The sequence below is a fragment of the Heloderma suspectum genome, chromosome 1 (genome assembly GCF_057233095.1).
Source record: "Heloderma suspectum isolate Gila_16-S chromosome 1, 16-S_ref, whole genome shotgun sequence".
NCBI lineage: Eukaryota > Metazoa > Chordata > Lepidosauria > Squamata > Helodermatidae > Heloderma > Heloderma suspectum.
The window spans coordinates 23723437-23748896 of record NC_139458.1 but is presented as its reverse complement, the minus strand read 5'-3'; the positions used below and the strand labels follow the sequence as shown (position 1 = coordinate 23748896).

The window sequence follows — 25460 nt, the reverse complement described above, 5'->3', positions numbered from 1 at the left end:
CTCCCGGCAATCTTAAGTCCAACCTGTGATTCATCCAACCCGGCGTTTCTCATGATGTACTCTGCATATAAATTAAATAAGCAGGGTGACAATATACAGCCTTGTCGTACTCCTTTCCCAATTTTGAACCACTCGGTTGTTCCATGTCTGGTTCTTACTGTTGCTACTTGACCCTCATACAGGTTTCTCAGGAGACAGGTAAGGTGGTCTGGTACTCCTATCTCTTTCAAAATTTGCCACAGTTTGTTGTGATCCACACAATCAAAGGCTTTAGCGTAGTCAATGAAGCAGAAATAGACGTTTTTCTGGAATTCTCTTGCTTTCTCCATGATGCAGCGAATGTTGGCTATTTGTTCTCTAGTTCCTGTGCTTCTTTGAAACCCAGCTTGTACTTCCGGTAGCTCTCGGTTCACATACTGCTGAAGCCTAGCTTGTAGGATTTTGAGCATCACCTTGCTGGCATGTGAAATGAGCGCAATTGAATGGTAGTTTGAACACTCTTTGGCATTGCCCTTCTTTGGAATTGGAATGCAGCTCAAAATAGCATTTGCTTTTTTTTTTGCAGCCACATCGCACTGTTGGCTCATATTCAGCTTGTGATGTACAACAATTCCAAGATCCTTCTCGCTTGTAGTGTTGTTGAGCCAAGTATCTCCCATCTTGTAACTGTGCATTTGTTTTCTTTTTCCTAGGTGCAGAACTTGGCATTTATCCCTATTAAATGTCATTCTGTTTTCTCTCAGCACTCCAGTCTGTCAAGATCCCTTTGAATTTTGTTTCTGTCTTCCAAGGTATTAGCTATCCCATCCAGTTTTGTGTCATCTGCAAATTTGATCAGCATTCCCTGCACCTCTTCCTCCAAGTCATTTATAAAAATGTTGAAGAGCACTGGGCCCAGGACCGAGCCCTGCAGTATCCCGCTCGTTACCTCTCCCCAGTTTGAGAAGATCCCATTGATAAGCACTCTTTGAGTCCGATTCTGTAGCCAACTGTGGATCCACCGGATCGTTGTTTCATCTAGCCCACTTTGAGCTAGTTTGCTCATCAGGATATCAAGGGGCATTTTGTCGAAAGCTTTGCTGAAGTCGAGGTATATTATGTCCACAGCATTCCCACAGTCCACAAGGGAGGTTACTTGATCAAAAAATGAGATCAGATTCGTCTGGCAGGATTTGTTTTTGACAAATCCATGTTGGCTTGGAGTAATCACGGCATTGTTTTCAAGGTGCTTCCAGATGGATTGCTTTATCATCTGCTGCAGAATTTTCCCAGGAATTGATGTCAGACTGACTGGTCTGTAGTTCCCAAGTTCCTCCTTTTTACCCTTTTTGAAGATAGGGACAACATTAGCCCTCCCCCGGTCATCTGGCACTTCACCCATCCTCCATGATTTCTCAAAGAGAATAGACAGTGGTTCTGCGTGTTCTTCTGCCAGTTCCTTTATTACTCTAGGGTGCAGTTCATCTGGCCCTGGAGATTTGAACTCATTCAAAGTAATTAGGCATATGGTCAAGGAACACCTATTGATCTCGAGCTGCAATCCTGCCCCTTCTACCTGTACTTCGCCTTTGCTAGGGGGGTCATAGACCCTCTTTTGGGAGAAGACTGAGCCAAAGTAGGAATAGAGCACTTCTGCTATCTTTTTCCTATCCTTATTTAATAGCGGAACCACCATTTCTTTCCTCTGTGTTTTACTATGCACGTAGCTGAAAAAAGCTTTTTTGTTGCTTTTAGCATCCCTCGCTAACCTCAGCTTGTTCTCAGCTTTAGCCTTCCTGATGCCATCCCTGCAATTATGTGCTACCTGCCTGTACTCTTCCTTTGTTGCTTGGCCTTCGTTCCACTTCCTGTATGTGTCCTTTTTTGTTTTCAGGTCATCTCTAAGCCACATTGGCTTCTTCTGTTGTCTTTCACCTTTTTTTCTTGTTGGAATTGTTTGTCATTCTGCCTTGAGAATTTCCTTTTTTAAAAACTTCCACCCATCTTGGACTGCTTTTCTTGTTAGAGTCTCTTGCCATGGGACCTTCCTTATCACTGTTCTGAGTTTATTAAAATCGGCTTTCCTAAAATCCAGGGTACGCGTTTGGCTACACTTGGCCTTTGCTTCCTTTAGAACCAAAAACTCAAGTATAACATAGTTCCTAAACAGTAGTGTAGCTCTGACTACTAAACCATATTAATTTATAACTAAATAAAGGATAGTATCCAATAGTAAATGCTGGGTGTACTACTGCTAATGTAAATGATGTCACCCTAGTGTAAACTATTTACATTGGATACTCTACACTGTATTTATATTCATTCTTATAACCAGGCTTTGCATCTATTCGGCACAAAGTATGCGTTTTGCAGGCGTTCCCTTTTCATCTATAGAGGTGGTGTCTTTAAAATATTCCCATATAGGGTCAGTCTTATGACAGCAGCCTTGACAATTTGTGAGAGTAACTATGAACCTTAGACTGTGCATTGGACAATTTTCTCTTCTCTCCTTTGTAGTGTTGCTCCTTCCTGCTTCATCCTGTCTTGATCCAGCGCAACACTTACAAAAACAAAGTAGCAAACAAAAATGAAATGGCCGTGGCTGATAGGTCAAAGCAAGTTGTTGTGGTAGTCACTAGGCAAACAGGAGCAGTTTGTTTTCATCAGGTGAAAATGAAATGCCTACGTTTCCTAGGTAGAGTGATAATATTCATATTTGAGAAATGATCAAATTGGTTCTTCGTTTATGTAGAAAAGCCTCCTTTATTTATTTATTTCATAAATTTATATACTGCTTTCCAGTAAACTATGAAAGCGGTTAATAAAAATGATAAAAACATAAAATATAGCAATAAAAGTACAATAAAATAATCACTGGCAAAATTTATTCAGGAAGGAGAAGAGTGGGACAGGGTAAAATTTGGGCAAGAGGAGTGTAAAGTTAATCTTTACGCAGATCATATGGCATTGGTCTTACAAAGACCAGCTGAATCATTTGGGAAAATGCTAGACATAGAAAAAATTGGTAAAATTTCACTGTATAAAGTTAATGTAAATAAGTCCGTAAATAATGTATTCATTATTAAAATGAATGTTCTCCCATGATTACTTTTCTTATTTTTGAATATTCCAGTACATTGCTTATTACTGAATGGCAAAAATCAATACTAAATTTCTGGTGGATAGAGGAAAAAAGCTAGAGTAGCTGCCAGGGTACTGTATCAACCATATAATTTAAGGAGAATAGTATTTCCCTATATTAGGTGGCATACAGCATCTGTGTTGACTTTATTAAAATCATGGTTCACACTGGATAAGGAGAGAAAGATAGAACAGCATAAGTTAACAACCTACATTCAAGATATTCTTTGTTTTGCTGTAAAAAGGATTTGGCTACAATTAGAGAAAACCCCAGTACCAGGAATCTGTTTAAAATGTAGCAAATGTTTAAAAGTAAATTAAGACCTGTTTTTTTCCCATTAACGTCAATAAATTATAATGAACATTATTTTGACCATACAATGGCTGGGGGGATCCTGGGAGTTGTAGGACTTCTTTCTGTCTAAACATGCATAAGATCACACCCTTAGGAAGAAATATTGACCAGAAGGTGTGGATTTGGAAGACCAGCCCAAAAGCACACCATGCATGAACATCAAGGAAAGTTTTTATAAGCTTATGTTTAGGTGGTACTTAACAACAGCTAGACTAAATAAGATCTATAAGCATGCTGCAGATAAATGCTGGAGGTGTGGCTCGGATAGAGCAGACTTTCTGCATATCTTTTGGACTTGCCTACTTATAAGATTTTGGTCCTAAGTGTTGAATGAGATCAGTTTAATTTTGGGATATGCACTCCCTAAGGACCCATTAGTAGTTCTTTTTGGATATCTTTGAGGGCATAGTTGCTTGTGAGGATATTGAAATGGTGATTCACTTCTCAGCAGCAATGGAATGGCAGTCCATTTTAGTTGGAAGAAGGCTAACCCACCTTCAATTAATGATTGGTGTCTTAGGGTCTGGGTTGTGATTACTATGGTTAAACTAATGTGTAAGAGCTAGAGAAGGGAAACTAATAGAGGATCAATTTTTAGAAAAGTGGAGTCTTTTCTTATTTATTGGAATGAACAAGCGCAGGAATCATTCAAACCCTTTTCTGGATCTGATTTAATGTCAACTTTTAATTCATGATTATCTTTGATGTCAAAATTTGATCATTGTGAGTAGTATTTGGTGGTGTTATGTATTGGGTATACTGATACCACTATGTGTTATGTAAATAACAAAACGATTTCTAAAAAGAATAATGTAAAAACCACTGGTTGATTATAACTATACCGGCTGGGTCACCCCTAAGGGAAAGTCTGCATGAAGAGGTGGGTTTTGAGCAGATGTCTAAAGATCAAAACTGAAGGCACTTGTCAGTATGGAGTATTCCAGAGGGCAGGTGCTGCAACACTAAACACTTTGTTACAGGTACTCCTGAGGTGAAAGCAATAGCCATATTTGGATGGCACTCTAATCCATTTTTCCCCAATCTGGTGCCCTCTAGATGTCTTGGACTACTACTCCTGACATCCCCCAGCCGGCATGGCCATTGTCCATTAGACAAAGGGAGTGACCTACCAAGAGTAGCTAGTGAACTTCATAGCAGTAAATATTGGAACCCAGGTTTCCTTGTTCAAACAAAAGCTGTGTTTGTTGTGCCACCGATTATTCAGAATGACTTCAATGGCCAGAGATGTACCATCAATATATTTGGTAAGGAGTGTGAAGTTTAGTGGCCCACCATTTAATACAGTGGTGCAACAGATTCTTGAAATGTTTTGCTTTATGCAGTGAATCAAGGATGGCCATCTGCCAGCAATTTCATAGGTCATCCGGATCCTGCTCCAAATGTCTTAACAATGTGTGATAAAACACTTGTCCACTAGTATTTACATGAAAAATATTGTTGCAAGGAATAGAGGTATCCCACACAATGTTGAAACTCTTGGATTTGCATGTAATATCATTGTATATATTAGTATGCAATGCTTTCCCTAAATGAATGCGCTCTGTTAACTGGGTGCCAACTTTTTTAATGAACCCTGACTGCTTGTGAGGAGGTAAATCTCTGTCTAGCAAAATGCACTCTAGCCTTCTGATCAAGAAAATAGTGATGCCCAGGAATACCTAACTTTGCCATCCCTTGCACATGATTACAAACTGTCTACTTAAATTTGGGTTTAAAGCATTTTCTAATCTGTAACATTGCCATGTGTGCTACAAACATTAGACGTCCTATTGTAAAGCACCCTGGAATACAGAGTTCTCATTGCTAATCTCATTTTCAATCTTTTTGCAGGCTGCTGACTTGAGTAAACCAATAGATAAAAGGATATACAAAGGAACACAACCTACGTGTCATGACTTCAATCATTTAACAGCCACGGCAGAAAGTGTTTCTCTACTAGTGGGCTTTTCTGCAGGCCAGGTGCAACTTATAGATCCTATTAAAAAAGAAACTAGCAAACTGTTTAATGAGGAAGTAAGTTTATGTCTTAATCTTGGTGCATGCAAACATACTTGTATTATTTTTATAAGTTCTCTGTGTATGTGTTAACTTATTTTTCCACTCTTGGAAACAGTTTGCTTGGATGTATACAGGAAAATAATCTGAATATAGGAAAATACTTCTATTTTACATACTGTTTCACTGGATTGCACATGGAAGATAATGTGGTTTTCGCCACTCACCCTTCCCCCAGCCTCTCACCCTTCACTTACTGTTGGGAGCAAGAGCGCTGTATGGATTTGTTTACAGCAGTACACTCTGGCTTTGAGCTGCATTAGATCCACACCATCTCCTAAACTCATGCGCTTGCATGTTACTTCTCTCTTGTGCACGTTCTCACATACACACATCGTTGTTTAGCTTTCGGGGTGAAGTATAATCAGCATTGTATCTGCACTAGTGTTTTTGCTAACTATATTTCATGCCAAACCACAGTTTGAAACCATGGTTGGGGACATGTTTACAAACAACACTGGTGTAAATTCAACAGGAATCCTAGTTGACTCAGATTGAAAACAAATGGGGTAGAGTCTGCATGAGAAAAAATGAGTGGTACTTTGTTTTGAAGGAAGTCACCTATGAAGCAAAGATGGCTATTCTCTTAGCCTGAGCATTCCTTAAAATACTTAAGTGAAGAAATAAAACCATTATCTAGTTTGCACTTCTGTTGTTTTAGATAGCAGTACACACTTTGAAGCTATTTTATTTGCAGAGTAGGTTTAATTTCTAGCTCCTTCACTTAAGTTCTCAGACATCTGAATCCAAAGAACTCCTTATGCAAGCCCATCCGCTTGAACTCACTCAGTGAGTTCTTTGACCTTTTAGGTTAAACAGGCACACCCCGTGCTGTCTTTGCAACTCTATTTAGTTTCAAAAGTCTTTTGCCACGCAGTGTGGAGGGGTTCCCCTTCATGGATCACTGCCTTGTTGTGGCGAAGGGGCTTGCGTAACTCAGTGAAGCCATAAGCTATGCCGTGCAGGGCCACCCAAGACGGACAGGTCATGGCAGAGAGTTCTGACAAAATGTGGTCCACTGGAGAAGGAAATGGCAACCCACTCCAGGATTCTTGCCAAGAAAACCCCATGGAATGTATCACAAGGCTAAAAGATATGACGCCGGAAGATGAGCCCCTCAGGTCGGAAGGTGTCCAATATGCTACTGGGGAAGAGCAGAGGGTATTTCCAAGTAGCGCCAGAAAGAGTGAAGTGGCTGGGCCAAACCCGAAAGGACACTCAGCTGTGGATGTGTCTGGTGGTGAAAAGAAAATCCGATGCTGTAAAGAACAATATTGTTTAGGAACCTGGAATGTCAGATCAATGAATCAAGGTAAGCTGGAGGTGGTCAAACAGGAGATGGCAAGATTGAACATCGACATCTTGGGAATCAGCGAACTAAAATGGACAGGCATGGGCGAATTTAATTCAGGTGACTTTCATATCTACTATTGTGGGCAAGAATCCCTTAGAAGACATGGAGTAGCACTCATAGTCAACAAAAGGGTGGGAAAAGCAGTACTGGGGTACAATCTCAAAAATGATAGAATGATCTCAGTACGAATCCAAGGCAAACCATTCAACATCACAGTAATTCAGGTCTATGCCCCAACCACTGAGGCCGAAGAAGCTGAGGTTGATCAGTTCTATGAAGACCTACAACACCTTCTAGAACTAACACCAAAAAAAGATGTCCTCTTCATCATAGGGGATTGGAATGCTAAAGTAGGAAGTCAAGAAATCACCGGGATAACAGGCAGGCATGGCCTTGGTGTACAAAATGAAGCAGGACAAAAGCTAATAGAGTTTTGCCAAGAGAACATGCTGATCATAGCAAACACTCTTTTCCAACAGCACAAGAGGCGACTACACATGGACATCACCAGATGGTCAATATCGAAATCAGATTGATTATGTCCTTTGCAGCCAAAGATGGAGAAGCACCATACAGTCAGTAAAAACAAGACCTGGAGCTGACTGTGGCTCAGATCATGAGCTGCTTCTTGCAAAATTTCGGCTTAAATTGAAGAACGTAGGGAAAACCACTAAACCGTTCAGGTATGACCTAAATCATATCCCTTATGAATATACAGTGGAGGTGAGGAATAGATTTCAGGGATTAGACCTGATAGACAGAGTGCCTGAGGAACTATGGACGGAGGTCCGTAACATTGTTCAGGAGGCAGCAACTAAATCCATCCCAAAGAAAAAGAAATGCAAGAAAGCCAAGTGGCTGTCTGATGAGGCTTTACAAGTAGCTCACGAAAGAAGGGAAGCAAAAAGCAAGGGAGAAAGGGGAAGATATACCCAACTGAATGCAGAGTTCCAGAGAATAGCAAGGAGAGACAAGAAGGTCTTCTTAAATTAACAATGCAAAGAAATTGAGGAAAACAACAGAATGGGAAAGACTAGAGATCTCTTCAAGAAAATTGGAGATCTCAAGGGAACGTTTTGTGCAAAGACGGGCATGATAAAGGACAAAGAAGGCAGGGACCTAACAGAAGCAGATGAGATTAAGAAGAGGTGGCAAGAATACACAGAAGAACTATACAGGAAAGATCTGAATGTCCCTGATAGCCATGATAGTGCGGTCACTGAACTTGAGCTGGACATCCTAGAGAGTGAAGTCAAGTGGGCCTTAGGAAGCATTAGTAACAACAAAGCTAGCGGAGATGACAGTATTCCAGCCGAGCTATTTAAAATCCTAAAAGATGATGCTGTTAAAGTGCTGCATTCAATATGCCAACAAATCTGGAACACTCAACAGTGGCCACAAGACTGGAAAAGGTCAGTTTACATTCCAATTCCAAAGAAGGGCAACGCCAAAGAGTGTTCAAACTACCGCACCATTGCGCTCATTTCACATGCCAGCAAGGTGATGCTCAAAATCCTACAAGCTAGGCTTCAGCAGTATGCGAACCGAGAACTACCGGAAGTACAAGCTGGGTTTCGAAGAGGCAGAGGAACTAGAGATCAAATCGCCAACATTCGCTGCATCATGGAGAAAGCAAGAGAATTCCAGAAAAACGTCTATTTCTGCTTCATTGACTACGCTAAAGCCTTTGATTGTGTGGATCACAACAAACTGTGGCAAATTCTTAAAGCGATGGGAGTACCAGACCACCTTACCTGTCTCCTGAGAAACCTGTACGAGGGTCAAGAAGCAACAGTAAGAACCAGACATGGAACAACCGATTGGTTCAAAATTGGGAAAGGAGTACGACAAGGCTGCATATTGTCACCCTGCTTATTTAACTTATATGCAGAGTACATCATGAGAAATGCCGGGTTGGATGAATCAGAGGTCGGAATTAAGATTGCTGGGAGAATTATCAACAACCTCCGATATGTAGACAATACCACCCTAATGGCAGAAAGCGAAGAGGATCTAAAAAGCCTCTTGTTGAGGGTGAAAGAGGAGAGTGCAAAAGCTGGTTTGAAACTCAACATTAAAAAAACTAAGATCATGGCATCTGGCCCCATCACTTCCTGGCATATAGAAGGGGAAGAAATGGCAGCAGTGACAGATTTTACTTTCTTGGGCTCCAAGATCACCGCAGACGGTGACTGTAGCCATGAAATTAAAAGACGCTTGCTCCTTGGGAGGAAAGCTATGGCCAACCTAGACAGCATAGTAAGAAGCAGAGACATCACCTTGCCGACAAAGGTCCGTCTAATCAAAGCTATGGTTTTCCCAGTAGTAATGTATGGCTGTGAGAGCTGGACTATAAGGAAGGCTGAGTGCCGAAGAATTGATGCTTTCGAACTGTGGTGCTGGAGAAGACTCTTACGAGTGCCCTGGACTGCAAGGAGGTCAAATCAGTCCATCCTAAAGGAAATCAACCCTGAGTGCTCATTGGAAGGACAGATAATAAAGCTGAAGCTCCAATATTTTGGCCACCTAATGCGAAGAGAAAACTCCCTGGAAAAGACCCTGATGCTGGGAAAGACTGAAGGCAAAAGGAGAAGGGGACGGCAGAGGATGAGATGGCTAGATAGCATCACGGATGCAATGAATATGAACTTGATCACACTCCAGGAGAGAGCGCAGGACAGGAAGGCCTGGCGTGCTATGGTCCATGGGGTCACGAAGAGTCGGACACGACTGAACGACTGAACAACAAGAAGTGGAGGGGTTCCCGTTCCTAGCCACTAAAATGAAGATTTACTGCAAAGGAGTTTTAATCAGAAACACAAGGCAATTATGACCAAGCTCCTTCCTCTGTCTTCACATCAATGCAAGGCAGAATCATCAACTCCCCATAGATGGACCAGTGCTATCCAGACAAAACAGTGACAGAACATGCTTTATGTAGACATGTTGCTATCATTCTTCTCAGTGGTTGATAAGGAAATATACCACAAAGCAGCACTATTAAAGGGAGGGAGTTGCAAGATACATGCCTTGTTCTAAAGAATGCTGTACTCACCCTAACAGCTTGTCACTGATAGTATGTATGTATGTATGTATGAACGAACGAACAAACAAACAAACAAACAAACAAATCTAGTGCAAATGGAGAGAAGCTTTTTCAGCTTTAACATGTTGAGGATTTGTATAGCTTACGACGGGGTCCCCAACCTTTTTGGACACCTGGGCACATTTGGGAATTTGAGATACTGCTGTGGTGGCACCACCACAAAATGCCTAATCAGTAGGTTGCCGCTTTGGCATCAACCTTTCACATCTATGGATCTTTGTTGTTGTTCAGTCGTGTCCGACTCTTCGTGACCCCATGGACCATAGCACACCAGGCCTTCCTGTCCTGTGCTCTCTCCCGAAGCGTGCTCAAGTTCATATTCATTGCATCGGTGATGCTATCTAGCCATCTCATCCTCTGCTGTCCCCTTCTCCTTTTGCCTTCAGTCTTTCCCAGCATCAGGGTCTTTTCCAGAGAGTTTTCTCTTCTCATTAGGTGGCCAAAATATTGGAGCTTCAGCTTCAGTATCTGTCTTTCCAATGAGCACTCAGGGTTGATTTCCTTTAGGATGGACTGATTTGACCTCCTTGCAGTCCAGGGGACTCGTAAGAGTCTTCTCCAGCAGCACCACAGTTCGAAAGCATCAATTCTTCGGCGCTCAGCCTTCCTTATAGTCCAGCTCTCACAGCCATACATTACTACTGGGAAAACCATAGCTTTGATTAGACGGACCTTTGTCGGCAAGGTGATGTCTCTGCTTCTTACTATGCTGTCTAGGTTTGCCATAGCTTTCCTCCCAAGGAGCAAGCATCTTTTAATTTCATGGCTACAATCACCATCTGCAGTGATCTTGGAGCCCAAGAAAGTAAAATCTGTCACTACTTCCATTTCTTCCCCTTCTTTATGCCAGGAAGTGATAGGGCCAGATGCCATGATCTTAGTTTTTTTAATGTTGAGTTTCAAACCAGCTTTTGCACTCTCCACTTTCACCCTCAACAAGAGGCTCTTGAGATCCTCTTCGCTTTCTGCCATTAGGGTGGTATCGTCTGCATATCGGAGGTTGTTGATCATTCTCCCAGCAATCTTAATTCCGACCTGTGATTCATCCAACCCGGCGTTTCTCATGATGTACTCTGCATATAAATTAAATAAGCAGGGTGACAATATGCAGCCTTGTCGTACTCCTTTCCCAATTTTGAACCACTCAGTTGTTCCATGTCTGGTTCTTACTGTTGCTTCTTGACCCTCGTACAGGTTTCTCAGGAGACAGGTAAGGTGGTCTGGTACTCCCATCACTTTAAGAATTTGCCACAGTTTGTTGTGATCCACACAATCAAAGGCTTTAGCATAGTCAATGAAGCAGAAATAGACATTTTTCTGGAATCCTCTTGCTTTCTCCATGATGCAGCGAATGTTGGCGATTTGATCTCTAGTTCCTCTGCCTCTTCGAAACCCAGCTTGTACTTCCGGTAGCTCTCGGTTCACATACTGCTGAAGCCGAACTTGTAGGATTTTGAGCATCACCTTGCTGGCATGTGAAATGAGCGCAATTGTACAGTAGTTTGAACACTCTTTGGCATTGCCCTTCTTTGGAATTGGAATGTAAACTGACCTTTTCCAGTCTTGTGGCCATTGTTGAGTGTTCCAAATTTGTTGGCATATTGAGTGCAGCACTTTAACAGCATCATCTTTTAGGATTTTAAATAGCTCAGCTGGAATAGTGTCATCTCCGCTAGCTTTGTTGTTAGTAATGCTTCCTAAGGCCCACTTGACTTCACTCTCTAGGATGTCCGGCTCAAGTTCAGTGACCGCACTATCATGGCTATCAGGGACATTCAGATCTTTCCTGTATAGTTCTTCTGTGTATTCTTGCCACCTCTTCTTCATCTCATCTGCTTCTGTTAGGTCCCTGCCTTCTTTGTCCTTTATCATGCCCGTCTTTGCACAAAACGTTCCCTTGAGATCTCCGATTTTCTTGAAGAGATCTCTAGTCTTTCCCATTCTGTTGTTTTCCTCGATTTCTTTGCATTGTTAATTTAAGAAGGCCTTCTTGTCTCTCCTTGCTATTCTCTGGAACTCTGCATTCAGTTGCATATATCTTCCCCTTTCTCCCTTGCTTTTTGCTTCCCTTCTTTCCTCAGCTACTTGTAAAGCCTCATCAGACAGCCACTTGGCTTTCTTGCATTTCTTTTTCTTTGGGATGGATTGAGTTGCTGCCTCCTGAACAGTGTTACAGACCTCAGTCCATAGTTCCTCAGGCACTCTGTCTATCAGGTCTAATCCCTTAAATCTATTCCTCACCTCCACTGTACATTCATAAGGGATATGATTTAGGTCATACCTGAATGATTTAGTGGTTTTCCCTACGTTCTTCCATTTAAGCTGAAATTTTTCAACAAGAAGCTCATGATCTGAGCCACAGTCAGGTCGAGGTCTTGTTTTTACTGACTGTATAGAGCTTCTCCATCTTTGGCTGCAAAGGACATAATCAATCTGATTTCGATATTGACCATCTGGTGATGTCCATGTGTAGAGTCGCCTCTTGTGCTGTTGGAAAAGAGTGTTTGCCATGATCAGCGTGTTCTCTTGGCAAAACTCTATTAGCTTTTGTCCTGCTTCATTTTGTACACCAAGGCCATGCTTGCCTGTTATCCCAGTGATTTCTTGACTTCCTACGTTAGCATTCCAATCCCCTATGATGAAGAGGACATCTTTTTTTGGTGTTAGTTCTAGAAGGTGTTGTAGGTCTTTATAGAACTGATCAACCTCAGCTTCTTGGGCCTCAGTAGTTGGGGCATAGACTTGAATTACTGTGATGTTGAATGGTTTGCCTTGAATTCGTACTGAGATCATTCTGTCGTTTTTAAGATTGTACCCCAGTACTGCTTTTCCCACCCTTTTGTTGACTATGAGTGCTACTCCATTTCTTCTAAGGGATTCTTGCCCACAGTAGTAGATATAATGGTCACCTGAATTAAATTCGCCCATGCCTGTCCATTTTAGTTCGCTGATTCCCAAGATGTCGATGTTCAGTATTGCCATCTCATGTTTGACCACCTCCAGCTTACCTTGATTCATTGATCTGACATTCCAGGTTCCTAAACAATATTGTTCTTTACAGCATCGGATTTTCTTTTCACCACCAGACACATCCACAGCTGAGCGTCCTTTTGGCTTTGGCCCAGCCGCTTCACTCTTTCTGGCGCTACTTGGAAATACCCTCTGCTCTTCCCCAGTAGTATATTGGACACCTTCTGACCTGAGGGGCTCATCTTCCAGCGTCATCTCTTTTAGCCTTGTGATACGTTCCATGGGGTTTTCTTGGCAAGAATACTGGAGTGGGTTGCCATTTCCTTCTCCAGTGGACCACATTTTGTCAGAACTGTCTGCCATGACCTGTCCGTCATGGCAGAGCTTATGCCCTGCACGGCATAGCTTATGGCTTCATTGAGTTACGCAAGCCCCTTCGCCACAACAAGGCAGTGATCCATGAAGGGGCTATGGATCTTAGGCTGCGTCTTATTCAGCAAAAACTTTTGCTTCGTGTCTATTGGACACCACATCATCTCTTTAATAAGGGATTGTCTAATTCAGCTCATTGCTGGCAGCGCAATACAGCTAATGCTTCTTTTAAACATATGTTTTGGCAGTGTTTAGTAGTTGCTTCTTTTTGCAGGGAGGTTATTACACAGAAAAAAATTTGTACTGGAACAATCTTTAATATTCACTGATCTACACACTCTTTTAGATTTACCTGGTTCGTGGAAATTAACAGACAGCTGTCTTTTGACAGCCAGAAGACTAATATTACAACATTGGAAGGATAAACACTCACCTCCTATAATGCAATGGATTGAGGACCTTACAACACTTTCAATATTTGAAAAGTTGTTGCATGGGCATCACCTTCAAATGGATACTTATTTGGATATTTGGTCCCCTTTTGTTTCAGCCCATGTATAATTGCTAGAAAGTTGTATGCATTTCATACAAATCCATGTATGTGTATTTTAATAAGGGGGGGTGCCTGTGGGCACCACGTTGGGGACCCCTAGCATATGATTTGTGAAATTTGGCTGCCAGGTTAAAGTAGATGGAATTCTAAAAAAGGTGCAACTTAATTTGAATACAAATTTTACAGGGAAGTGAGTCTTGTGGGTAGGACTGATAAAGATATTGCCCTAATATAGATTTTGGCATTTTTCTTATATCCAGCACAGCTACTTTTGTTTTGGTATAATGTGTCTAATGTTGAAAACTCTTGTTTTCATCCACCTGTAAACATGTTCCAGCGATTTGCTTCAGAAATGCAAGCAGACTCAAATATACAAAACATATTTGAAGGTTTCCTCAAATTGATCATGCCAGTAAAAAATATTAACCTGCAGTCTAATTTTAATAACACCTCAGTGGGTATAGTATAGAAGCTGGATCCTTGACTACCTTCTCCTTGAATACAAACCTGCTTTCTGTGCTATCCTCATGAGTGACATCCAGACCTGTTAATCTTCCTGAGTTCTATTGGCAAAAAAAAGTTCCCTTCTTTTGGGTGGGTGGGGGGAATCATAAAAGAGTTGTCATCATAGTACAGTTGAATCTGCAGTGGACCTTGGGGCAGGTGAGGTTTTTAATGGACATTGCCTTAGAATACTATATTCTTATCTATTTATTTATAAAATATATAAATACAGTGAGCTGGTTTGCACAATCACTATGGCTTAAACAAGCCATGGTATGTGCTGGACATGATTTGAATAATCCTCACACGGGCACGGCTTGTCATGTCATCCAAACCTGGGAGGGTTAAAAATCCCTCAACCCAACAACAGTCCAAGGATTTTTTGAGGGTTGTTTAACTCTCTAACAAGCCATGCCGTCTTGGTTCAGACGACATGAGAAGCCGTGCCTGCGTGGTGATGATTCAAATTGCATCTGGCACATGCTGAGACTTAAACAAGCCACCGTAGTTTGTTTAAGCTGCAGTGATCATGCAAACCAGGTCATTGGCTTGGAGCATAAGAAGTTAATCTAGGGAAGTTCATGAAAGAAACAATCACAGTAAACCACCGCTATCCACCAAACATCACTGTAGAAATTAAGTTCTGTCTTCCAACCACATTAGAATAAGCACTCTTTCACAAATTAGTATCTCTCTTTGGGGAGTTTCAAGCTATACTGGCTTCTTATAGCTCTACATTTTTGTAGAGATCTATTATTTCTTCCTGGTCATAACTCTTGCTCAGATCATAAGATTTTGTTTCATTGACTCTTGCAGCTTCTATTAACCTGGTTACAGTCTGCTTTTTGGAGTGCAATTCAAAACAGTCTTGTCCAAACTTGCCTTTATGTCTCCTTATCTCACATTACTATTTGCTATGTGTTCCTCCACATGACACCAAATTAGGATCATGTCTCCTGCCAAGGTGATGCCAGTGTCTGTATCACCCACTCCCACTTCTAAAAATACGGCATGTTTTGGCTACAGCTCTCAAAGTTGTGCATTGTGCACAATCATACATGTTGCTGTATATCCTATATCAAATAAAACAAAAGAAGATACAAACTCTGGGATGGGGCTGTCACATGTCATAAATGTAGCTTTTTATATCCAGGGATTATTCAAGTTACAGTAAATGATTATCTGCCCCAAATGAAGCCTCTGTATCAAGAGCCATCCATAGTAGTACAACCAGCTATAATGGCATCCCAGTTGAAGCCATCTGATAGTATTCTGGAGTGGGAAGGACATAGTTTTATAGCAGGTTCCAAGAAAAAGGTAATACTGTCATTTGTTTCCTCCCCTCTGTTACACTTGAATGTGTTGGGTTAGCAAAATAATGATTAAAATCCATTTGAAATGCCATTATTATCACTTAAAATAATGAGCAGGCAAGCCAAATGCCACTGTTTGTTCATATGACCCTGGCAGAGGTAATGGAAAATAGAATCAAAAACTCCAAAATCTTTTCTGCTATCACTTGTAACCAATTACCTTGAATGTCTAGACTTTTTATTCTAGACAAAAGCAATATAATATTTGTTAATTGGCTCAAAGATTTTAACTTACCCAGATATTGGATCTTTCTTCTCTAACCTCGAGTCAAGTCCCAAAGTAATTTTCTTGCAAAGTGTGCTCAGTTTTAAAATCACCATTATTTCTATTGCAATAACTTGTTTTTTCCCATTATCACTTCAGTACAGTAAAGTTATTATATCTTAGTACAACAAATTGCTAGTTCTGTGCTGGATCCCTAAAACTAGATTCCTTTTTCCAAGGTTGAATTCAGTGACTGTCTTAAGGTTTTAAAAATGTATTTTACATCCAAGTCAGATTTTTAAGAGGTGAGTAGTTTTTCTTCGTAGAATGTAGTTTCCTAAGCCTGACTGACTTCTTTTTGTTAAAATGTGTTAAGGGAGGCTTGCCACACATCAGGCTGATTCTTTTATTGTTACTCCATATGGTAAGGAAAGTACACTTTCTAACAATAGATTTATTGCTAAAGCTATTGTTATTGGAAGGATTTATTTGCCCTTGGACAAGGCCGAGTAAGGTTTTAAAAGGTTATTTTCTACAAGTATAATAATTTCATATTTTAAATGCAGACTGGCAGAAAATCAATAACCTTATTAAGTGAAATTGCAAAACTGAGATGACTCTGATGTGTACCTTTCTTTCCTTTGTTTTTCAGAGACTAATAGACAAGTCCAGAGTAACTTGTGTAAAATGGGTGCCCGGTTCAGAAAGTCTCTTCCTAGTAGCTCATTCCAGTGGCAATATGTACTTGTATAATGTGGAACACAATTGTGGTACCACAGCCCCACACTATCAGCTACTTAAACAAGGAGAAAGTTTTGCAGTCCACACATGCAAGAGCAAATCTACACGAAACCCTTTGCTTAAATGGACAGTAGGTGAGGGTGCCCTGAATGAATTTGCTTTTTCCCCAGATGGGAAATTCTTGGCATGCGTAAGCCAGGATGGCTTTCTTCGTGTGTTTAACTTTGATTCAGTGGAGTTGCACGGTACAATGAAAAGCTACTTCGGAGGACTGCTATGTGCATGTTGGAGCCCAGATGGAAAATACATTGTAACAGGTGGAGAGGATGACTTGGTGACTGTCTGGTCTTTTGTGGACTGTCGAGTGATAGCTAGAGGCCATGGACACAAATCTTGGGTCAGTGTTGTGGCCTTTGATCCATATACTACTAGTGTAGAAGAAAGTGATCCAATGGAATTTAGTGGCAGTGATGAGGATTTCCAAGATCTTCTTCATTTTGGAAGAGATCGAGCAAATAGCACGCAGTCTAGGTTATCAAAAAGGAACTCTACAGACAGTCGCCCAGTAAGTGTAACATATAGGTTTGGTTCAGTAGGCCAGGACACACAGCTCTGTTTATGGGACCTAACAGAAGATATCCTCTTCCCACACCAACCGCTCTCAAGGGCAAGGACACACACAAATGTCATGAATGCCACAAGTCCTCCCGCAGGAAGTGGTGGAGCTAACCCAGGAAGTAATGGAAACAGCATCACAACACCTGGAAACTCTGTGCCCCCCCCTCTTCCAAGATCAAATAGCCTTCCACATTCTACAGTCTCCAATTCTGGCAGTAAAAGCAGTGTCATGGATGGTGCCATTGCCTCTGGTGTTAGTAAGTTTGCAACCTTATCACTACATGACCGGAAGGAAAGACACCATGAAAAAGATCACAAGAGAAACCATAGTATGGGACATATATCTAGTAAGAGCAGTGACAAACTGAACCTAGTTACTAAAACCAAAACAGACCCAGCAAAAACTTTGGGAACACCTCTGTGTCCCAGGATGGAGGATGTTCCTTTGTTAGAGCCTCTTATCTGTAAAAAGATAGCACACGAAAGACTGACTGTGTTAATTTTTCTTGAAGACTGTATAGTCACTGCTTGTCAGGAGGGATTTATTTGCACATGGGCAAGGCCTGGTAAAGGGGTAAGTTTTAATCCTTAATGCTGCATCAAAGAAGTAGAACTTGAATAGGTAGTTTTTCTCAAAACATAACTGAATGTTGAATATAAAATTTCTTTACGCTTAATGTAAAAAATTATTTCCTCAGAGCCATACTTTTGGATACTGCATGCCATATTTCTGAACAATTTGAAGTGTCTGGCCCGGGTAAAGTCCTTTTGAAATACAGTTGCCTTCCAGCCAGAGATGTGTTGTGTATCCAAAGTGTCAGTGATAGTTTTCCTATATTTTCAAAGCTATTTTTGTAATACATGATTGAAACAAATCTAAAAATCAATTAGCGAGGGTAAAATTGTAAGGGCATTCAGGAATATAATACGTTCACAGCTTGGGTAAGCTGTAACTTGGTATAGTATAACATGCATTTGGGCAATTGATTTGGAATGCTTACCTGGAAGGAATCCATAAAGCAGGATGTATTCTCACTTTTTTCAAAAGCTAGTCATAGTACTGAGAACTTTTAATTCTCCTTCAGTGATCATCAAGACAATTTGTAGTGTCTCCATTTAAAATTTGAATAAACTGGTATTAAATATGCATTGTAATATTCTGACTTTTAATATCAATCTACTTCAACCATTTCTGTGTGTAAGGTCATTTTTAAAGTCCCCTAGTGGAATAATGTATCCGTTCCTAATTTTTTCCCTGTCACTTTAAAGTACTTTAATGTTAAAGTATTTTTAACTCATGCATTTTCCATTAAATCCACAGGCTTAAATGTGGCGCTAGTAACGTTTTCTTTCCTGTCGAACAAAACTGACATTAGCAATCTAATTTTTAGCACTTTATGCTGTCAATATTTGGTTTTCCTTCAGTACTCATTGGCAATTTGCAGTCTATAACCAAGATCAAAAGAACCTTGAGGTGGCTTCTGCTCATGCATTTTGTCGTCTTCGGCTTGCCCTTCCCAGAGGATAGCCACCCATAAGGCTTTGGGAGATCCTTTGGTGCAGAATCCAACACAGTGGGGCTGGAGCTAGAAACAAAGACTAGAAAAGTCTGATATATTCATGGGAATGCTTTAGGCAGGCACATGGGAAATGATAGATAAACCAGTAATGGTATCCTAAATGGCTGGTGGTTGTCTTTTTGGAGGTGTAGTATTGGGCACTTCCTGAAGGACAGCCCTAAAGTACTTGAAAGGTGTCACTGAGAGTTCCTGGACTGCACAGATTTTAGAAAATTAATGCAAGAAGTGATCTTCAAATAGAAATCAAAGCCCAGTATGACTGTAAAGTTTCATAACTTCTCTAAAATGTGTAATAAGAATTCAACATTTCAGTGACATTTCGTAAGTTGTTCTGATATGTGGTTTCTCCTGTATGCCTTGTCGTGGGTAGACAATCTGGAAACATATGGCATTGCTTTTCATGGGGAGAAGGAAGCAAATTATAAGGATAAATGACAAAACTGTTATTTGTTCCTGTTTGCTAGAATCATGGAAATGTTTGTATATTTATTAGTCTGTGTGGGGGCCGGACAGTTTTGGCGCTAACTTTAAACATGTGCATAGATGAAGTAGGCTATACGTGGAGCAAAAATATTGCCCCTCTGCTTAATCAGTAAGGCATCCTAAAGTAACTTAAGACTAGCCTTTGGGCTATTTCCATTTTTATTAAGTTAAAGGTCTATAAAGGAGTTGTGGACTGTGCCAGTAAAACACAACTTGCATGCAGTGACAGTTTGATTTGGAACACATTTCAAATATTTCAGAGATAGAGTATGCAGTACCAAAAGCTAGGATTTCTATATTTGGCCAATGCGGAAATCTTTAATTAAAGGTAAGTTTCATGCTGATGCTATTCACTAGGTCTTTGAAAATTAATATCGCACACTGATGTAAATGCCATATTGTTTAGGATGTATTTACTTAGAATGGGATTATTATTATTATTATTATTATTGTTGTTGTTGTTGTTGTTATTATTATTCATTATTTTTGCAGTTGGTGAGCTCACTCAGCTGGCCTAAACTAGCAAGTTATGTTTACAGGGCTCTAGCTGGGGAGGTCTTTGTGCTGGAAAGGTGTTAATAAGCATCCTTTTTGTTTTATAGGAGAGCATTTAACTAAACTCTGTACCTATTTAATGAGTCTCCAGAAACACGCATGGTAACATATTTCTTCCCCCGGGGTTATACACTGCATATTTTATCTTACCTGAGGTTTGATCCTATAGCTAAGTTTTAAAGAGTTTAAAGCTGCTACCTTTCTGTGTTGCCATTTTGTCCCTGACACTCCTCCAAAACAGCTTCAGTTGCCATTGTCCTCTACTAAAAATGGTTTTCCACCTTTGCCAGAAGATCTCAATTGGATAGAAGGGTCACAAACTTCCAGCTTGAGGAATGAATGGGCCAGAAGACACAACCAGTTGTGCAGTCTGAAACCTCACTGCTACTGAGCCAGCCCTACCTTATTGCTTTCCCAATCTGTCTTTGGCCCAGACTGTTGCAGTCAGGATAGCAAATGGTATGTTTCTACAGAAGAACAGGGTTAGAATGGACACTCAACTCTTAGAATAAGTGGTTTTTGTCTGGCTGCTATTTGCTTTGGATGGAATATCTAAACATTGTTTCAGTATCAGGAACCCATAGGGCAGAAGGATACACTGCCAAATTGGAGTAAGAAGACTCACACTACAAGCCTTAGGACTTCCTCCTTAATATTCATACCATGTCTTGAGCTTCCTCGTGTCCTTTCAAATGTAAAGTACTGTGTTCAGTAGATAATGTGGGAGAAGCCCATGTTATGTATTACAGCAAAAAAAATTTAGAACTGCACTAATTTGTGGGGAAACAGCCTACTTTGCAGGCATCAGAACTTCTCAAATGACTTTGTAAAAATATATGTTGTACTACTGGGAAAAGTTAAACTGCATATAAATCTCTTGTCCATTTCCTCCCCACTTACATTGCTAGTCTGGTAGAAACAGCAGGAAGTATCTTGCATTTCTTTTATAATGCTAGTCATACCTAGATTTCTGTCAGAAAATGGGCAGAGGTTGCACTTACAGCTAAATCCTCCTTGGCAAAAGGGTGTTGCCTTCAGTGACAGACCTACTCAAATCATATACATTCTACAACCACTTGTAACTTCAGGGAGAATTGCCACTACTTATCCAGAAAACTCATGGTAAGAGTGGACCAACTAGAAAGGAATAGTTGAGTGAAATGTCAGCATATACCCTTGCCAGAATAATGTATTACCAATTTGTACAACAAAATGCACATGAAGTTCAGAAAATTTATTTGAACTATGTTGTACAAGAAAAATCTAGAACTCAATTATAGATCATCCTCCAGTTTTCTAATAAATAGCAACTGCAGTACAGCATCATGTTTAAATGAGTTCTGTCTTTGCTAAAGTATTTAACAGACACCTTGTGCTACTATATTTGTAAATGGGAGGAGGTTACACTTACTATTCTTGTTGGCAAAGGGCATTTTATTGGATGCAATTGAAGCATAAAGTGTTGAAGACTACTATCCTATATCATTTGACATAATTTTGAATTCAGGGATGGTTTGGGAAGAGCTAAATCAGTCTTGAGTCTGGTGTAAAATGAAACATCTTGAAATAGAAACACACTGCAAATAGGAGTTCTGTAATTCCTTGAAAAATGGATATAGCTTAATTACACCAGTTTAAGGAGGCGCTCTGTCACGAATGGGCCAGTTACTTCTGTGAAGCCAGGAGCGAGTGATTGCCTTACTATGTGGGTGTCCAAATTAAGAGGGGAAGATTCTTACTAAAGAGTTTTCAGAAATTCTTGATGCTTTGGAACTCAGTTATGTACTTGAAACGACCATATTTGTCTCCCTTCTATCACATTCAAGCTACTAAATTTGCATTTACAGTAACTCCTGGCCTGCTTGTGCTAAAAGAAAGAAAACCAGCTGATTTACTGTCCCATAACTTGTGTAAAGTTTAAAAGCAAGTTTTTTTCCTGCATTTATGAATCTGTATACATGAATTTGTTAAAATTGACACATTAGGTGATACTGTACAAAATTGTAATGATATAGTGAAAAATCAACAGAAATTCATATGTATTTTCTTTATAAACATCCATCTAATTTCTTGACAACTTGAATAAATTTCATAAGAGCCTTTCTAACACGACAAATTGTTAAACTAAATTGACTGTTGCAATAATAATGAAGCTTTAATAAGTATTGTTGGTATATTTATAATTTTAAAAAATCATGTTTGTTTCATACTGCTTATTTTTTAGTGTTTTATGTCACTGTTTCAGCTGAAGAACCCTACTAAATACTTGACATTACAGAATAATTTACTGGGGTTGTCCTCTGTATACTGACATTAAATAAAAAGTGTGACTGAACAGTAAAATGTAGATAACGCTTGGGTATTTAATACCTATCTCAAATATTGCGTTAGAGTTTTTATTTCTACTACTGATCTGTCATAACTCATGTTGATTTGAACTGTCATAAATACCGTGCTGGATTGTTAACTATACTTAGCTGAAAGAATATGCCGTGGATTTGGTTAAATTGGTATTTGGGGATAAAATAACAGAGAACAATGGGGTTAAGATGGTTATGTAAATCCATTAAAGAGCAGTTGGAATGGAGAATTGATGCCTTTTGGATTCTACAGGAGCTCTTTCATTTGCCAACACCTTGCATTAATGTTTAAGTGCTTTAGAGTTGCTTATCAGAATTAATCAGGTGCCTAAATAGACAATCCAAGACCAGTTACACCCATTTGGTCAGGTAGGCTGCCAGTAGTGAAAAATGTTGCTGCTACATTTTAATTCCAGTTGGGTTGGACCAATTGGTTGGGTGTTCTCTCCAAACCAAGAATTCATATCTTACATCTGAAACGTGCAGGGTAGTGGCTAGAAGGTGTCTTTTCCCAGATTGGTACTTTCAAGATGAATTTTAAAATTGATCTCCTAATTTTGTTTCCAAAGCTGTACTTCCCACCTACTATTCAGTTTTCTAATTACCCGGTTGCTTCGTTTTTCTAATACTTGTCTGTGTGTGCCATAGCGGTGTTAAATGCTAGCTGTGTGTTTTAAGGAGGCGCTATCAAAATGTACAAAGTGAAGGGGCAAAATGAAGTTCCTCCTCCTGAAGACCTTACATATATATATGACTGCTGACTTTAGATGGAACCTTGTTGTCTTTAGCCTGTGTCACAGCCAGATAATTTTTGTTTCCAGTCTGGTTTTAATTTAACTTCCATTGTATGGTATTGCTCAGGAAGGGCATATAAATATTCTCTGTTCTGGCTTCAGTTTAGATCTTAAATGGATCATCCCTAGTTTTGAAATGGGCAAGCCAGAGAGCTTTCAAAGTTGACAAACAAGAGGAAAAAATTAATCTCTATAAATATTGGGATGGTGTTTCTGAGTGCACAAGTTTCTGCTAAATTAGCAAACTTAACCGTACCGTAGGGATATCCTACATGTAAAAAATACACACGCACACGCATTCACTTTGAATATGTGAATGGCATTGCTGGTTGAAGTAGAATATTTTCATATATCCTGAGGGATTAGACCTTTTTGTTGAAGTGACACGAACACATGGCTTATCCACTGAACATAGCTAGAACAGTGTCCCAATTACTGCTGATTGCTTTTTAGGTTTCTCATTGATAGGAGTGTCTATTGCAACTGAGAAAGTGAGTGGATTCTGGGGGGCGGGGGGGATGGGATAGGACACTCTTCTTTCAGAATTCTGGAAGAAGAAATTATGTTGAAATGCATGGGATTTTGGATTCCTAATTTTTGTAAAGGTATCAGCAAATCTTTTACAGAATACTTTCTCTTTATAGCAGGTAACCCCCTACCTCTTCAGATAGCTGAACTAGCTCTAGCTGTCTCCAGGTTTGTTGCTGTGCATTAGGGCAGGGGAAACAGTAATTTGCATAGTCATTTGCCTGAATCTTGCTGCTTTTTCATCCCTTAAGTATTAGTTTGCGTTGCCCAAGAAAAAAATACTTGAGTTATTCTGAATATTGCTTCCATGTCCCTATTTGCCAAGCATTTGGAAAGAAATAGTTCACACTGATTTTGAAAGCCTAAAACATTTTGATATTGTTTCATTGTACAAACAAACTAGGGAATGATCTATTCCCATCTCTGAGTAAAAGCATCCCCTCAGGCACAGCAGTTCTGTGCATGTGCAAAGGAATGGATCTGGAGGGCAACTGGATTGTTCCCCTAGATTTAAGTTACATGAAGAGATTCAAATTGTATTATGTCCTTTGACAGAAATAGCTACCTTTTTAGTCTACCGAGTAAAAATTTGAAAGGCTGCCTGCGTGTTAAACAAAGGAAGTTGTACCAGTGAAAGGTATGGTTGGTCTGTGTGTGTGTGTGTGTGTGTGAGAGAGAGAGAGAGAGAGAGAGAACTCATCTGCTTTTTGAACTGTCTTGGGTATGCGCTCAGTGAATACTAACTGTAGCCCTGTTCTTTATTTTAAGAATGCCAGTCCAACAGTATGGCTCAATAATTGCTACTGATACATTTGCCATCAGGGAGTATTCAACTGATGAGGGGGAAAACACAGCACAAAAGGCTAACGCTAGCTGGTACGGGGCTAGGAATAAGTATGTGATATACAACTCGGAGACTTTTCTGTTGTCGCTGCCCTCCCTTTCTGTAAATTTGAGAAGTAAGGACTTGTAGAGCCTAATGTAGTTGAGATCTAAGTATTCCACTGTTGACATTTTAGCAGAAGCAGGGGGAAGAATCCAGTAAAAATGAAGCATGAAAGTGGCTTCAGCTTAAATTGCTGTGAATGGTTGACTGCTGTATTTTTATTTTCAACCTTCCAGCTGGCCTGTGCATGTGCTTTTAAGGTTGTATGTACAGGTTTGAGGACTGACCAGTAGTTCCTGGATGGAACTCTATTTTATTTTATTTATATACCGCCCAATAGCCGAAGCTCTCTGGGCGATTCACAATTTTTTTTAATGCAGATTGCATCTATGAGCCGGGAGTTTAGAGTAAATACCACATACTGGGAGATTTTTCCTCCATAGCCTGATTTCACAACTCTAATTTGTATCCCACCAGGTTCCTCAAGGTTGCTGTTGGAAATAATGGGCAGTATCCAATGCTGCCTCCTCACTACCCACCGTTATTACAACAGGAAGCTAGCATTTCCTGAAGCCATTGTAAATGAGCAGAAATTCTCACATCTGGAACAAGGTAGGTCAGTGGAGCTCTCAGAAGGGAGTTCCGCCAACCTGTTCTATTCCAGAAATGAGTGTTTCTCCCCATTTCTAGGATTGCTTTAGGAAGTGCTAGTGGTTGGTTTTGTGGGTGGCACGGAGTGAGCGGAGGTGCAGCAGCAAATGTTGGATACCATCCTTATTTTCCTATCAGTTCTAAACAGTTTACTACTATATGAACATAAAATGCATTATGTATAACTTAAAATACTGTTTTCTGCATTTCTTCAATGTAAAAGTATAAATGCCTTAGTTTAATCAAACAATTATGTATACATTCAGTGTTTGAAAC

At 40.1% G+C, this 25460-nt stretch overlaps 1 protein-coding gene across 3 annotated transcripts in view; it reads left to right on the top strand.

Moving 5' to 3' along the window:
• The window catches only part of WDR20 (WD repeat domain 20), a 77917-nt gene that overhangs the window by 45656 nt on the left and 6801 nt on the right, over positions 1-25460 (top strand). The window contains exons 2-4 of one of the 3 annotated variants that reach the window (XM_084838444.1): positions 5327-5509; positions 16641-17921; positions 20256-22308. In XM_084838444.1, the coding sequence (XP_084694570.1) occupies positions 5327-5509; positions 16641-17921; positions 20256-20273 (1482 nt within the window). In that variant the 3' untranslated portion in view covers positions 20274-22308. Of the gene's footprint in view, positions 1-5326; positions 5510-16640; positions 18679-20255; positions 22309-25460 lie in introns of those variants that run through there. The other 2 variants (XM_084838429.1, XM_084838435.1) reach the window with 2 other exon arrangements.